Consider the following 17,572-nt stretch of genomic DNA (forward strand, 5'->3'; position numbering starts at 1 on the left):
CTCTTGACCTGGTTCAACAATAACACACCTTGGGCTTCTATATTCAACAAAGGAATACTTTCCAGAAGTTATCTGGACATCCAGTTGTTTTCTCCTTGGCTATGAGTTGTGACATGTGCTTCACAACATTTTCCTACATCACCAGGCTCCTGAGTCATGAGTTTAGGGAGAGCACCATAAGCTCTGGGTAACTGAGTTGGCTCTCATAGAACAGCTTAAAAACTGTAGCCATTAGAATTTTTACTCAGGTAGTGCCAAAAGAATATTCTTTAACAAACATTCCACTCAGCCCCAATTTTAAATAGGTATAAAAATATGATATTGTAAACATTGTAATTTGAAAATGAAATAACTACACTGTTAATAATGATATATTTTAATTTTAGCAATGCATAGTCATCCATTTAAAGAAAAATTCATGAATGAGAACTTCAATGTTATTTACAAATCTCATATTATCCTTTTCTTCTTTGAAATTGTACTTCTACTTGTATTTCTCCAATTTAGTATACTACATATTTAAACTTTAAAATGTTTTTAGCACTATATGATAATTTTCTGTGAAAAATATGCTTAGAAATTTAAAGATGGTTTTAAAAATTTCCTGAGACAATAAAAGGATCTAAATGTTCAAAATTTTCTGTGGAATAAATAGCTGAGTTATTATTAGTTCTTAATTGAACTAGACAGCACAAATCTATGAAAAATGTTTACAAACATGTAATAGGCATAGCAATAATGTTTCATTGGAATGTGTCTCTTAATGACAGGGATGAGGGGAAATTACAATGACTTAATTGAGGAGGCTTCCTAGATACTAAGCTTCTCCAACATTTCTGTTTAGTACTTTTAAGGTACTAAAGGCAATGTTCATTGTGATTATGTCCAGGAATACCTATGCCTTCCTCCTAAAATGGAGAATAAACAATGAGAAAAAGGTGATGGGAAAGGAAGCTGAGCCCCCACCTCAGGCACATTTAAGAAGGACAAGAGGAGGTTGAATATGCGATGACCGAGCCCTTAAAGCTCTCCTTGAAATGTCCTGGGGTTATCCCAGAAGTACAAGTGTTCCAGCCCCCCAAACTGCAGTTCTATTAAGAATTACATTACTCAGTTGCTAGAGGTGAAAGATGTCAAAAAATATCTGACTAAACTTGGAAATCCTGAGCTACCATCTAGGAAGAGTCAGTGCTGGTTAAATCTCATCCAAAGAGATTGTTCAGTACTGCCACTCACAAGCAGCTGCCTAGGCACATGTGTAGGTTACCCTTTTAGGTACAGGAAAAACAACTTTAGGACAATAAAAATTTTTTAAAAAATTCATCTTTTTTGAGGATCACTTCCTAAAATATTTAGAAGACCTTCTTGATTTGGATTCTAACTCTACTATTTATTCACCCAAAGGTAATAAAATTGCAATAATGGCTACTCACTCCAAGCCACTCCAAACCACACATACTGAATGTCTTCCATGTGTTTTTTCAATCAACTAAAATCTCAGCATGTCATGGAGCTCACAAGAGTGTGATATTTGGCATAAGGCTATTCTGTCTTATATCCCATTTTGAAAGCAGCAGAAGATTCTATAAAATATATATTTTAAAAATAAGAATTCTCTTCTGTGTAATGGATTTTTAAGGAAGGCTGAGATAGGTCAGATTGTTTTTTCCCCACCTTTCTGGTCATGAGCTATAACGCAATTCTTTAGATAGAAAGTCTTAAAAAATGTACAGACTATTCATGTGTCCAATCCTGTCATTATTTGAATAATTTCTACTTAGTTAAAAGCTACTTTCATTTACAAACTCTAGTTTGACATGCCTGCACTATTTTTCTCTGAGATGTTGTCCCTATTTGATTCTTTAGTAGAGTTGCAGATTTTGACAATATATATATATAATTCTGACTTGGTTGAAAATTAGAATCTACAATGGACTAGGAATCTTCTGTTGACTTTTCAGGAAATGATCACATTCAGCCTGTGCCTTACAAAGGACATTTCAGATCCTTTATATTTACAAAGGGAGAAGCTAATAGCAGAATGTCACTGATTTTATAAAATGACAAAATAAAAACAGAACAAATAATAATTCTCAAGTTAAAACTGTAGATTTATTTTTTAAGAGAGAAACAATCATAATGCCTGTCTAACCTATCAAGGACAGTTGTGGATATAGATGAGGCTGTAATAGGTTAAAAAGGTATTTATTGTAGACCTAATTGTGCTGGACGACTGAATGCAGACTAGAACTTAATTCTGAACTTGTGTAGATTTATAATTTACCCAATACAATGATATTTAAATGCCATCTCTAAAATTATACAAAAAGGGATGACTATACAGACATAGTAAAATAGTGTGCTTGTCTCAGGCTCTTTTCCCTTGATATTAACCTAATCAGGCACCCCAGGACTGTGCACTGATCCTATGCAGAGGTGAAGGAAAAAATGCAATAACCTCATCTGGAAGCAAAGAATGGCCCAGGCACTGACAAGTACTCAGCCTACCCTAAACAAAGTCATCTTCTGATGCGGTTTACAACCCAGGCAGGTTGTTTTACTGACACACATAAATTGCAATGAAGCTGTGTAGAAGAGGAGAACTAGGGAAATGAGCAAGAGGTTCTGTTCAAAGATCAGTGCACAGGCAACTTAAAGAGGCAGAAGAGACTTCAACATCACTTAAATATACAACTCTCTTTGAAGAAAGGGGTGTGCCAACCAAAAACATGTCAGTTAGTCACTGAGGCAAACATTGGAAATGTACAGGGACATTTGTCTAGGGAGGTACTGTCCAGAATCAATAGCCTTCTGGCCGTTCCATAAAGCTTCACACTGTACATAATTGAACTTATCACTTTTTTTTTTTTTTTTTTTTGGTACCAGGTATTGAACTCGGGGGTACTTGACCACTGAGCTGCATCCCCAGCCCAATTTTATGTTTTATTTAGAGACAGAGTCTCACTGAGTTGCTCAGTGCCTCGCCTTTGCTGAGGCTAGCTTTGAACTTGGGATCCTCCTGTCTGAGCCTCCCAAGCTACTGGGATTATAGGTGTGTGCCACCATGCCCAGCCTTCATCCACTTCTTTTAACATACCTAAGTACACTGGCATGTGAGATCCAGAAGAGAATATTGAAGAAATTCTGCCCTGGAGTGAAAATCCTAGGTTTGAACCCCATCTCTCTCATTACTAGCTGAGCTATTTGTGGCAAATTACTAAACTTCATTAAGACTCACTCCCTTATCTGTAAAGTGAAGAATGTTTTACATATTTAATTTGAATTATATCATATAATCCTCAGAACAGAATCTATGAAGATGGTACGGACTCTTCATTTTACAAAGGGTAATTGTAAGGGACAGAAATGGCAAGTTATTCCCCCAGGGTCATCAGCTAGAAAAATGTGACCAGAGCTAGAATTCAGTGAGGCAGCAGACCAAATGGTCTATTTCATGGGTGGCTGGAAGAATTAAATAAGTGATGTGTTCTTATTCTCATCCTTCAGGAGACATCTTGTGCCAGGTACTGTGCTACTTTCTAAGGCACTTAAGTATTAGGCTTTAGTATATGGTAAGTACTCAAAACGCTTGCTATTATTAAGAAGAAAAAAATGCTTGTGAAGATATGAAAATTTCAGTTCTTCTAATAATTATGTTTCTCTCTGCAAATTAAATGACTGAGTATATGATCTCGGTGAATATCAAGCTGCCGTGAGATACAGCCTGATTTGTGTTTTGTGTCAAGCATGGAGTCCAGACAATGGCAAATCACTAAGGGAGAATGTCAGCAGCCAGGATGCTGCTGGCTGTGCCTTCAGAACCAAATGGACTACCCCAAAAAGATGCACTGGTGAAAAAGAATCAAGATTTCTATTTTTATAGAGTTCTGAGAAAAAAAATGGGAAAACAGTTTTATAACTTCTCATGAGCTAAGAATAAAGATGCAGAAATAAGATAGCTTTTTTTTTGAAGAGTGGAAATAGAATATCTCATAGAAAAATACTTTTAAAATTGAAGTTTCCTGAGCATTTATTAAACTTTTCAGTGTAGCATTTAAACATGCCATCAAATCAAGCAATTACTCTGAAGAGAATGTTTTATAAGCCTAGAATCACAACTCTTTTGCAGTTGTCCAATCGGTATTGATTGGACAAAAAAAAAATTGATATTTTTCATAAAAGTACAACTTTCAGGTTAAAACCTGGACATTTAGTACGTTTACTACGACAATGATGAACGTGCTGCCAGAAAAATGGGAAGTATGGATCTTTTTTGGAGATGGTACCAGTTTTCAGAAAGCTGACATTACCCACTAAAATTTCTCCTGGGAAGAATTCTACGTCTCAATTTTCTCACCTCTGCTTATGAGAAGTGAAGTTGTCCTAAACCATAGAGAAATACATACAAACAAAGCCTTTACCTTCACTGAGAATAAGACCTCTATGTTTTGATGTCTTTCAAATAAATAATGCATTAAGGTTTATAAAACACATGCTTATTTTCCTTATTACAGAATCTGTTCTGTTATCTCAAATAAATATTATAAGTAAATTTATGCTTAGATATTCAATAGCTCATATTTAGTGTGTTGGCTAATGCCATCATTAGTTGAAGAAAGGTTCTAATGCTAAGAAAGTCAATTGATTTTAAAAGTATAAAATTATCATACATTACACTGTATTTGTATATCACACCATGTATAGAAATACAGCATAAAATACGGAGTATTTTCAAAGCATTTTTAAAATGTGGGAATAATATTCTTACCCAGTGAACATAATATAATCAACTAACTGCAACAGGGGTATGGCTGTTTTCTAATACTTAGTTTATTCTGCAAAGTCTGAGCTTCCATGCAATGTGAAAATTATGCCAGGTAATTAAGAAACACATTTGTGCAAAGTCATGGCAGTATAATACATAGAGAAAGCAGTGCTTTGGATACCTGCATTACTGAAACAAAATGACAGGCCAGACTTGGAACTGATTAAAATATGATGGCAGGTACATTGTTTGATAGTCAAGGCTGAAAACATCAGTAACTATAATGTATGATGGGAATCATACATCTCTGCCATTCAAAGCCCGTGCATTTTTTTTAGGTGTAAGTGTAATTTAAAAAAGTAGTCATCTATCCTAAAGGATAAAAAGTAAAAATAATAAACTGATACTGACTAAAATTATTTACTTCCTACACCAAGCAATGAAATATCAGGCAACTGAAAAAAAATCAGCAATAAATTGCAAAGATAATTAACAAAAGACTTAAGAAAAATGTTATCTTTTACAAAATATTAAATCTTTCTTTTTATATTTTCTTTTAACCCTTCCCCAGTTATATAATGAAAACTCAGTTTTTACAAAAAGGTGAGAAAATTGATATACATCCTTGTGTATAACTTTCTGGAAAAATCATATGATCTAAGTTTCTCACATATTCATATATTTTAAAATGGAAAAATACATAAAAATATTTTTTCTTGAACTTATCAAGTAGACAAATACTAGAAAGATGTCCTTCATCTTCTTCTTTTAGGTATCAAATACTTTATTCTGATTTTACCATAATCATTCCCTAAACCTTCTAAATCTTCTGTATGTCTAGCATGTTTAAAATTGGTCTAATTCTTGTTCTACTAGACTCTTCACCAGATGAAGGCAGGAATACATGTGTTATTTTCACTACTGAATACACAGAAAAAGAGATATTCTGTGAATATTTATTAATAAATAAATGGAAATAAAAATATAATATGTAAAATTAAAATGTCATGTTAAAATTGAGACATTCTGAATTTTATTCATTTTATTGTTTCTGATTATTTCAATTCTTTTGGGGCTTTCACAATAATAAAATAAATTTTGCTATTTGCCTATTTTCAATAATCTGATGTCTGATAACCTTAGTCACTGTCTTTATATGTCGTTTTCTGGTCAGACTTATAGATCAGATTCATTTTTCTGTATTGGGTACACATTTTTAAGTAGCTTCTGCCACAGTTTTTGCATTTTCCTGATTCTTGTGCCTTCTCTCTGATCAATCCTACTTTCTCCTTCACTCGCTTGTCTTTTTTCCCCTCAATTTTTGGATATTTCCTACCACATTCACAATTTTGGAGGACTATTCACCTTTAATAGATTCAGTTATGATTTAATTCCAAGGCTCTGTCACCCACACAGATTTTTTCCCATTTCCAAGACTCCATTTCCAAATGCAGTCTGGGCACTTCCAGAGTTACATGTAGGCCCGTTCTACCCAAACTCCTGTCCCTAAGAACTCATCTTTCTCCTGAAACTGGTGAGTTTTTCCATAAATGCTATCCTAGGCACCTAGGTTTGAACCATCAAAATCAGCTCTCATTTCCCTTAACCTTTGTCTAAGTCCTGTGGATTTTATGCTGTGAAGTGATTAGAAAGTGCTTTTTTGAAAAGCTCCTTTTTAATTTCTTTTGCACCTCCATCTTTGTTCATTCTAGGCACCTCCACTTGGAGATATTTTATTGAGTTCCTAAATTATACTCCTATTCATCCTTTGTTCAATGGAAATTGAACAAATCATTTGAACAAAGCATTTTTCTAGGCAGCATTTTCTCAAAAACTGATTTTATTATGCTACTTGTCTCCTGAACAACTTTAGGTTAGACATCAATATGAACCGGATAAGGACCAGATCACCATTGTGCTGCTCAGGGGAGCTTTTTTTTTAAATTGTTATTTTGTGTTTATATCTCTATTTTAATTTCCACATTAAAATTTATCACATTCTGGGCTGGGGGTGTAGGTCAGTGGTAAGGTGCCTATCTACCAGGTACACAGTTCTGGGATTGATCCCCAATTGTTAATTACCATTGGGATAATACCTTTTTTTTTCCCCCCAGACCAGGAACCTGAAATACAGGATGCTAAAATGAGTTTCTCTAAAAAATCAGTCATTACAGCTACAAGAAGAGCTCTAAACTAATAGCTCTTTGTACTTCCAGATGCACAAAGCAGAGGGAACTTTCCAGAATGAAATTTTCACCTTTAATTCATTCATTCCACTTAGATTTTTAAACTAACCAATCACATTTAGATGTTGTCGATATTTGCCAAAGATAATCATTTGACTTTGGCTCTTGCCAAAGTAAAAAAAGTAAAATTCCTTTACTTTTAGTGTCCCAATGTATTTCTGCATGAGAGTTATTGATGCTAAGTGCCTTTTTAGTAGGTCAAACATTTGTCATGGCAAATAAATATAGTTTTCGTAGAAAATAATATGACCAGATCCCTACTGAGGCACTTATCATGGACCAATAAGATGCCATGTTAGTCCCACTAATTCTCAACACTGCACTTTAAAAAGTTCTATACGACTTTTTAAAGCTAGACAGAATCAAATGATGAGACACTCTGGAATCTGTGATTTAGATATGAAGAATTACCTAATAACCTAAAGCAAGATAGTTTTCTAGTATACAATTTAGATGGCTTTGCAAAAGGCTTACAAAAATCGGCTCCCATCCCATATTCAATAACTTCCCTGTGGTTAACATGAGGAAAAGACAAAAATGTGGACAAAGGATAAGAGCTCTACCATGTGGTTTTGCTCTTTAGTTGAAAACAGAGACATAAATTCTAATTCAATGTTGTCTTTCCAGGGCAGCCTGAATTATATTTGGCTTGCAATATATTGCTTTTATTATTTTTTTCTTTCCTTTCTAATTCTGCAGGATTTCAGTTTCACCGTTACAACTTTTCCTGGTTAGTGAGACTTATCATATATCAAAGTCTCAAACATAATTTATGTTTTAAAAAAAATGGTCTCAGAGTCTATGACTTTAAGGACCTAAAAGAAAGTCCCAGATAAATACATATTCCTATCTCACCAAATCATCTCTAGGATTCTAAGGCTTACTACTAATTCAGATTTCTTTACTATAATAATAAACAAGAAAAGAAAGCTTTTTGATGAAGATGGCTTCAATCCTGTCTGCTTTCCCCCTACTTTGGGATCTCTTCCTATTTCTTGGTTTAAAATGAATCTTCTTCATTAATGAGGATTAACTACCAAATGAGATTCATCTACTTAGGTTTCTTTCTTCTCTAAAATGTTCTGGTGAACAACAACCCTAAATTGAAACCAGACTGTCATTTTATCATCCAAAATCAGAAGTGGAAACAGGAAAAAAAGACCCCAATACATATAAATTTGATCAGCAGAAGACATTCATTGGCATTAAACTGCTTCCAAACTTCACAAGATAACAGAAGTTTTGTATTTTTATTTTCAACATAAAAAATATAAAACCAACCACAGGCCAATTTGAAACAGCAACTCTTCTCAAGATTGGCTATCAAATTCCTTCATTTGTAAGGCAGAAACTAATGAGAGAATCATGATGTGGTTTCAATACAGCAGAAAACTGTGTGAGCCAGATCACTTTCTGTCTGCTCAGACATACCTAAATTTTTAACATGATGAAACACTTCACTTTGTAGACTAGGCTGAGGTTGAACAAGTAGAATAAACCTATTTCATTTGCACAGAGTTTCATGTGCAGGAATAGTGTGAAATCCATTTCTTTAAAAATCTTACATAATATTTTATAAAACTTTTAACAAAACAGTCTAAAAAGTATATTTTGTTTAATTACTAGTTTACTAGTTTATTTATTTTTTCCCATCCTGTTGATTTTTTGTAGTCTCAGACATTGGAAAGATCAAGAGTCTGAGAACCAGGCAGATGTTAGTTTAAATTCCATCTGTTCCTTTACCAGTTCTATGAACTCAGCCTTTAAATTTGCTGAGACTCAATCACTTCAGATGTAAAATAGGGACAATAATAGCACCTATATAAAAAAGCTGCTTTGAAGATTACAGTTAATATGTTACCTAATAAATTATCTAAGACACTTAAAACAACTTATAATGATGCCCAACACATAAGTGTTAAATTCTGTCATCTTTACATATCATCCCCATTAAATGCTAAAGGGAAGTTGACAGATGCTGAAGGGAATGAGGAGAATTCCTATTTGCTATAGCCCTGCAGACAGTAAGAAGTCAACCTCATCAAATAAAAATGATGGACTGTAAAGGCATTATTACCTTGGACTTTTTAGTTGACATCAGATATGGGACAAATTTTGAGAAGGGCCTGATAGATGACTCACCAGGAGGTGGCCCCACTTAAAATAAATAGGAACTTAAGGAAGAGCATTAATTAAGTCCTTTGATGTCTGCTGACTCCTGGTTGCACCTATGCAGGCAACAGGAGGAGCCTGGCAGGCAGAAGCAGAGGGCCAGCCCCCAGGGACAGGCTGCAGACTGCTCCTAGGAAGGGCAGGGTGGAAGAACTGGAACTTTATCCCAAGGTTGGAAATAATGCCACAAAAAAGACAACTTCAAAACATGTGCTCAACAAATTGTATTTCCAAAGGGAGTCAGATTTGTGGTAGGCTCAGGGTGTTCTTGGAGCACTCTGGAAGTAACTGATGGTTTTTATGTCATGTTGAATAAAGTGCTAGGTCTCTTCCTCATTGCTCACATCAACATGTACAATGTACTAAGCTGAATATACTTCTAACTTTAAAAAAATTATTAGCTCCCCCTTTAATGGGCAAATTTATAAGACTTAAGCTAAAATATCAATGTCAATTAGAGGTCAAATCTTTGAAATAGGAGGGCAGCATCTGCTGGCTTTGACTTTAGCCCATTTCAGATTCTGGATCTGGAAATCCTTAACAGTTTAACTAGACATGATCTTAAACTACCATCTATTTAAGTGCTGGCAGACAAGACTGTACTAATGCTAGGAAATTCTGGATGTTCTTTATATGTTTTACGTATAATAGTTTCCAAATTTCATAGAGAGCCATCTTGGGTTTTATTATCACCTTATTTAGAGAGGAGAAAACTATTCACAAAAGGCTAAAATAGAGCCTAAGATTTTTTCCCCATAGAACCAGCTTCTTCTTAATCAAAACCTATTTTTAGATGCATATGGAGCCTGTCCTTGTTAAACGTAGTTTTTCTTCTTTACTTCCTTGAGGTTCTTTTTCTGAGAAACTTGAATCCAGTGTTTCTAATGGAAACCAGGACCTGTAGTGCTAGCAGGTGCTGGAGTGTCCCATCAGCCAGAGGGACTCTTTTCAACTGCCTATCTCTTTCCTCCTGCCTACCATAACTTCTACACTAAAGACATAAAGCAAGAGATCAAGTAAATATGCCTCTTTAGCCTTTTTATAGGAGACAAACCAACAAATTTTGAACAAGAAAATAAAAGACGGGGGAAAAATTTCCATACTACCTATGAAGCAAAATATGTTATATCCAAGAGACAGGATACCAAGGAAATGCCATCTACCTCCCCTAAAAAGTCTGTCTCCTTCTTCTCATCCCCAAACTGATAACAATTATATAGAGAAAGGTAGAACTTTGAATGTATCTTAAACACTTCTAAGTATTCTGCATTAATATTGCTTCAAAATTTTAAACATTAGTTGTATTCTAAATGCAGACAAGGAAGATGACCTGTATTAAAGCAGAAGAAACTGTTCAGAAAAAGGAAGGACTGACTGATATTTAAGTTGACAGAAATGGACCACTGAAGAAAGCTGAAAAAAGTAAAGAACACAGTTCTCATGTGTGCCAGCTGGCAAGACAGGGTTAGGTCATCGGGACCATTTACCACCCTGCACTTGGACAGGGAAGAGTCATATTTCTCTGCAGGACTGACCTCAGACTTCAGGGTAGTGGAATGTGCTCAGAAAGAAACAATTCTTTCAAGGGTCTTGAAAAAGGAAATGCACTCCCATAAGTGGAATTAACAGGCTTCAAGCCAGTTGCTGATGAGCACGGCACATTGATTGGAGGTAATTATTTGAAAGCAGAGGAAGTCAAAATATATCCTTTCATGTAAGTGATTGAAGGGGTGTATAAGGAGAGATGACTGGAAGTGAAGTAGACACAGAGTTAGTCTTGGTAATGTTTATCTGCAGGAATAACTTGTGCCATTAAAATGTGCAGGCACTTTTGGCCACAGTACATGACACATAATAGACACTCAGTACATATTTGCTGAGTGAATGGGTTCATAAATAATTACAAACACATGTATGCCTACATAGTTCTATTATACATTATTATTCTTATATTCTTATTTTTCACACTCATACGTATTCTGTATACATAAATATTATATATTATATTCTTATATATTATATTATTATATATTTTTATGTTCTTATTCTATATATATATATATATATATATATATATTGGCTAATGGACTCGACTAAAATAGAAATTTGTTAACAGGGAAGTATTCCTGTATTAATGGTAAATAATTTTGAGGATTTCAGTGTTCAGAATACCACACCCCGAAGTGTAACAACTTGGCATGCAACACTTTGAACTGAGAGACACTCAGTTCAAAGCCTCAGAATCAAGGTCTTTCTGACCTTCTCCCATCCTGTTATCTCTCGTCCCTTTCTTCTCCCCTGAAGTATATAAAACAGAATTGCCCTCCTCCAAAGCAAGTCATAAAACCTAGCAAAGTTACTGTCTCCTTTACACTTTGAAGACCCTCATTCCACAGAGGTCTTGCCCTGTATGCAGGAGAAAGGAATCTAAAGGAATTCAGGAACAATCTGAACAGGCCGACTTTGTTGGGCTTTTCCCCTCAGTCATTACCATTTGATCAAATCCTTTTGTCTAGTCACATTTTTATATGCTGCCCATGCCTCACTGGACCCCAACATAAAAACAGGCATTTTTTCCTTGTCTTTCTGGGTCTTTATTTCTGTTGTCTCCCATGTAACACAAAACTTTGCTTAAATAAATACGTTATGCTTTTCTTTTGTGGACCTGACTTTTGTCATAGGATTATCCATTGTGACCCTCTTGATGGGTGAGCAGGGCTATCACACCTGTCCACCTTTACAAGGGTAAAAGGAATAGTGAGAAGCAGCTACTAGAAAATGTTGATGTTAGTGTTCTTCCCTTAGGAAAGAAGTTTCTGCCATTGTGAATATATTATCTTTTAAGTGATAACACTATCCAAGAAAAAGTTAAAAAAAGAACAAATAAAAAAAAATTACAAAGATAACTATAGCAAACTTGGCTATAACATGAAGCATCTAGAATCTAGATGAAATGCAAAATGTCCATTGATTTCCTGCAAATTTCAAAACATATCAACAGATTTGCTTAAGTTCTCATGACTATTCTTAGTAATCTTAATAAAACTTTATTTATCATCTCCATTTTCTCTTTCCTTCTCTATAGTGCACATCCCCATGTCCTTGAAATGTGGTATATGCTTCAAAAATAATATACAGGAACACATAATGAAGACAAGAGAAGTTACAGAAAGGAGGGTGAGTATAAGATGTTGGGAAAAATTGAGAAATTTATATTTATGTATATAAACTGTATATAACTGCATGACTTTTATTTATTTATTTATTTAGGCTCTATTTATATAAATGCATGAGTTTTATTTTATTTTTGCCTGAAACTTAGGTATTTTGTATTTAAAGCTTTGACTGGCATCAAGATCAAGTAAATATTAAATCAGGCCACTCAGATACTAAATTTTAGAAAGGGCTTCATTCTCTTTTCATTTTACCCAAGTGCAGTTGTTAATGGCATGTTAACTACTTAAATTCACCATAACATCTAGTTTCCCTCTGCCACCTTCACTTTATTTGTCTTAGTTTATAGACATTATCTGTTTACACATCCCTAACCAGACTGCAATCTCTTTAACAAATAGGTGTCGAAGGCTTCTTGGAACCTGGAGTGACCTATGCAGAGGAGGAACTTACTAAATGTTTGTGAAAATGAAATTCACTCTTGCACATTTCAACTCTACATTGTTGTTTATTTCCATTCATTTAGGTATACTTTTGTAAGACCCAGAGAAATTTTTTTCCCTTCATTTTAACCTCACGGATCTTTGTCTTTTGTAGAAAAAGTACACTCTTTCAGGATAACTGAATACCAAATTAAAAAAAAAATCACAATAACAGAAAACCTCTCATAGCTTATTCATACTTATTACTACAGATATAAAAAAACTATTGGGGCTGACATAAGTACTAATAGATAAATGCCTTCTTTTATCTTAAACATCAAAATGTTAATAACTGACAGGAACAACCCCACTAACAGACAATTCAAAAACCGCTCAGTTGATGGTAATATCTGCCAGAGATAAAGGATGATATCTTTTTTAAGGATGTCAAAAAAACTCATTAGCAATAAGAGCTACAGAGACATGGTTCTTATCAGTACTGGGGATTAAACCCAGGGTTTACCAATAAGCTCCATCCCAGGTCCTTTTTCTTTTTTAATGTTTTACTTTGAGACAGTCTCATGACATTGTGAGAGGCTGACCTCAAACTCATGAGCCTCCTGTCTCCTGAGAAGCTAGGATTACAAATGTGCCAGCTGAAAGATGGTTTTTAAGGGAGTTTACTATTTAAACAATATCTTCAAAGCAATGGAACAATTCTCTCATGGTTTTTGTTTCTTATGTTTTTTAAAGAAAATAGAAAATAAAATTATATTTTTCAATCTCAATAGTATGTTGAGATTTAAACATAACCCAAATCTCAGAAACGTATGCTTAGGGTGAGCATTGAATTGCCAAGTAATTTACCTGGGAAATAGCATTAGTACAAAGACCCAGGACTCTTACCATCAAATCCATCTTCTTCTGACCCCAGTTCATCATCTGAGCAGATGTTGAGGACATTTACCAGCATCTCAGTCACTGGACAGGAAAGAAAATAAAATCCAGATTTTGTTATAACCTTAATTACTACTCTGATATTGTAAATCAACAAGTTTAGTACAGGAGATTCTCAGTATACAGAATCACTTGCAAAGCAGTCTATATAAAATCCACATCATAAAAGACACAGACTTTTTGATTTTATGTAGACTGTATGTTTATCAAGTTATTATCTCATCCCTATGAAATGTACTGCTAATATATTTCAGCTGAAGGTCAATAGAAAATGGATAAGTCAAGTATATGAATATGAATATCATATAAATCTTTGAAGATGCAAGTAGTTATTTTTTAATTTTTTATTTATTTGCAAAATGATTCTGCGTGATCTAGATTAGATTACAAACTTCTGTTCAGTAGGGACTAAGTAAATTCAGATTTCATTTTTAATTTTTTTTTACTCCTCCAGAGAGCCCAGCACAATGACAGGTATGTGGCCTTGTACTTAATAAAAATTTTAGATTGATGAATTAATACATTTGAAGTTGTTTTGAAAACATAAATCTTCAAGAAGAATGTTAGAAATTTTCCAAAAATGGCTTTAAAATAACTTAGTTATAGTTTAATCAGAAATTTAGTTAAGTATATTACAATAGGCTTACAAAAATAAAAGTATTATACACATACTCAGGAAATTAGTGCTGTATTATTCTTACACTAATGTAAATGGTATTACATTTAATATTTTTTGAAATTAGGTTGAGTTACTTTCTTTCTTTTCTATTTATTTATTTTACTGGGGGATGAGCCCAGGGTGCTTTATCATTGAGCTACATCCTCAGACTATCCCCCCAACCCTGCTTTATGAGACAGTGTCTCCCTAAATTGTCCAGCCTGATCTCCAATTTGTAATCTTCCTGCCTCAGTCTCTCTAGTCACTGGGATTATATGTGTGTGTGCCACCAGTCGGGCACAGTTGAGTTTTATCATACATATGAAGAGAAAGTTGCACACTAATTCTTTAAAAGTTACTTTTAAAAGTAATATGAGGGTTGGGGCTTTGGCTCAGTAGTAGAGCTCTTGTCTTGCAAGTGTGAGGCCCTGGATTCGATCCTCAGCATCACACGTATAAAAATAATAATAAAAAATAAAATAAAAGTAATATGATATTTTAAAAAAAAGTTCTTGAAGATAAAGTAAAACCGCAGTGGAGCCAAAATTAATGCAGAGGTTCAGTTTCATAATAAAAAAATGAATTAGCTTTACTAATATATTAGTGTGTCGTTTTATAATACATGGTCAAAATTTGAATAATTAATGGAAGCCATTCAACTCAAGTGTGTTCAAGAGCATCCAATAGTTATCAGGATTCAAGCTGCTTTGATTTCCGGAGGATCCAAGAGACAATTTTACCAGGTGTTGCAATTTGAGCAATGCAAGAAAGCATCCAATGTAGCACTGGCAGGACATTATGAAAATGTACTTGTGACTTATTTTGGTTTCTAAAGGGAAGAATTTTTCACTGACCACTCACAATTTGGTTTGTGATATATATATATATATACACACACACACTCAAATATTATGGGGCTTCAGAAAGATGTGTAGCTCTTCTCTAAAGCTCCCCACAGCACACCCTGTTTTTCTGAAACACGTGGAAACTCTAATCTTTATTACAAACCCACTTGTGTCCTTGTGAGGTACGTGAGAAGATGCATTAGGAATGATCTGTCTGTCACTGTGAGGCCTCATGACTAAATGTTCATGGTTTTTTTCTGAGGTTTAGGAATATATAAAAGTAAAACAAAAAAGAAAAGAAGGAAGGAATGAAGAAAGGAAGAAAGAGAGATAGGAAGGACAGGAGCCAGAGAGGAGAAAAAAGGAGAGAGAGAAAAAGGGAGGAAAAAAAAGGAGAAAAAGCCAATTTCTGAAAAATTGGGTCAAGTTAATACACAAGTTTTCAAATGTAAATTTGTCTCCCTGTTCCTACCTTGTAACACACTAATGCTCAATATATTTTTAATGAACTACTCTTTTAATTGTTTTTTGAGCTACTCTTCAAAATATGGTGGCCATTAAGTGCTACCAGTACCATGACCATTACTCACAAAAGTATGTTGAAACCAGCTAAAGCTATATTCCTACTATTTTTAAGTTAGATTATTCTAATGAGACTTTATGAGTTCTCCTAATATTCTAATGAATTCTCCTAATGAATTCTTATGAGTTCTCCTAATATATTCCTCATTTCCTGTTAACTCATTCATTGTATATTGTTAATATAAACACAGTTACACAATTTTGAATGTCTTCTCTCATGGCCCAGCTTGTCATTTTACTGGGTAGACCAAAGGATTTCTGTTTCTGAACACTTCCTATTAAAACAGAACAAATCTCCTCTCTTCCCATTATATGCCATCTGGTTAAGGACCTCTCAAGATTGTACAACACACCTTTTTCCCCAACAAATGGCAGGGACCAAGTGAAAACATCCATGAAATTTGGAAGCCAGTATGGATGGGGAGAGCAGTTGAATTGCCTGATATTCATAACGTTGTTCTCATACTTCAATACTGCAGCTAAAAACAACAGAAAAAAAAAACAGAAAGAAGCATGTTAGATTCACAGCACGTTTCTGCTTCTATACATGGTTTAGTTGATTACGAAAACTCAATTATTTGACTTAAGTTCCAAAACATCAAACCAAATTGCTTTATCAATCCTGAGTACTTAAACTACTTATGGACTTAAGCTGTACCCACTGTAATGTGTTTCTGCACAATATGTGAATAGTAAATATGAAGCAGCATCATAATTGGGCAAATATTTATATAAAACAGTTAATCAAATGTCTGTTGGGAATTGTATCAGCCTGCTCTTGCAGCCAAGAACATTCCACTCTTATTTAATACCCGATGACAAGAAAAAAGGTGGCATGGCTAAGTTAGTTAGGAATAATTTAATAATCTCCTCAAATATTTGAATCGAATTTCTGTTAAAAAAAGCAAACCTTTTGTTTTGTAGAACTCACAATAGTTGTACAAAATAGTTTAAATTAGATTGCTTTTCTGACTTAATCAAATGTTTGGATTGCATCCTACATAAAATGATATGCTGCTGACCCTATCCTTGACTTTTGAAAAAAGGCATAGAATGGATGACTTACAAAATCAAACCTGCATGTTTCACTCTGCTTCCAGAAACACTTGATTTATACCCCTATATTGTATTTATCACTTGGCTTTAATCACAGGTATCCTGTGAACACATGTTCTTTCTCCCACTGTCTTTAAAGACAAGTACCACACAACAAGCTTTATAGCCTTTGTTTCCCACATATCACCTTACTCAGTGCCAGTGCTCAGAAGGTAGAGACAAATCTTCATTTTCTCTTACAATTTTTTTTCAAGCAAACTATTCTAAATTTCCTTGAACTTCAACAAGAAATGTGAGATCATTTCTTGGTACTTTTCATCACCCTGTTCATCTCTGATCTAGATGCAGGCCAGATTGGCAATGCCTCTGTGTAATTGTGGCTTAGTGTACACACAATCCTTCAGGTGGTCTGGATCTACATGGAGTATAGAAAAGATATATAGTTTTCTGTGAGTTGGTTACTATGTGTATCATACTGCAGCCTGATGACAATGTTGATGTTTTCAGCAGCTTCCGATTGACTAAGCTCCTACTTACGCACAATAAGGGCTTTGCTTTGAATTAAATACCTGGTGCATGACAATGGTTCCAGGGAACAAAGAATCACAAACTTTGGGAATAACACATTCGGCTACTACAGTCAACATTAATATAGAGGGAGTCATCCTCTTTTTTTTTTTTTTTTTTTTTTTTTT

The 17,572-nt window shown here is 34.4% G+C and overlaps 1 protein-coding gene across 2 annotated transcripts in view; it reads right to left on the reverse strand.

The window, feature by feature from the left end:
* Window positions 1–17,572, reverse strand: part of Ppp3ca (protein phosphatase 3 catalytic subunit alpha) — a 160,596-nt gene that overhangs the window by 18,162 nt on the left and 124,862 nt on the right. For both annotated transcript variants that reach the window (XM_015484599.2, XM_048813662.1), the window contains exons 8-9: window positions 16,175–16,300; window positions 13,686–13,760 (exon numbers count right to left, since the gene is read on the reverse strand). In XM_015484599.2, the coding sequence (XP_015340085.2) occupies window positions 13,686–13,760; window positions 16,175–16,300 (201 nt within the window). The remainder of the gene's footprint in view (window positions 1–13,685; window positions 13,761–16,174; window positions 16,301–17,572) is intronic.

The sequence above is a fragment of the Marmota marmota genome, unplaced genomic scaffold (genome assembly GCF_001458135.2).
Source record: "Marmota marmota marmota unplaced genomic scaffold, marMar, whole genome shotgun sequence".
NCBI lineage: Eukaryota > Metazoa > Chordata > Mammalia > Rodentia > Sciuridae > Marmota > Marmota marmota.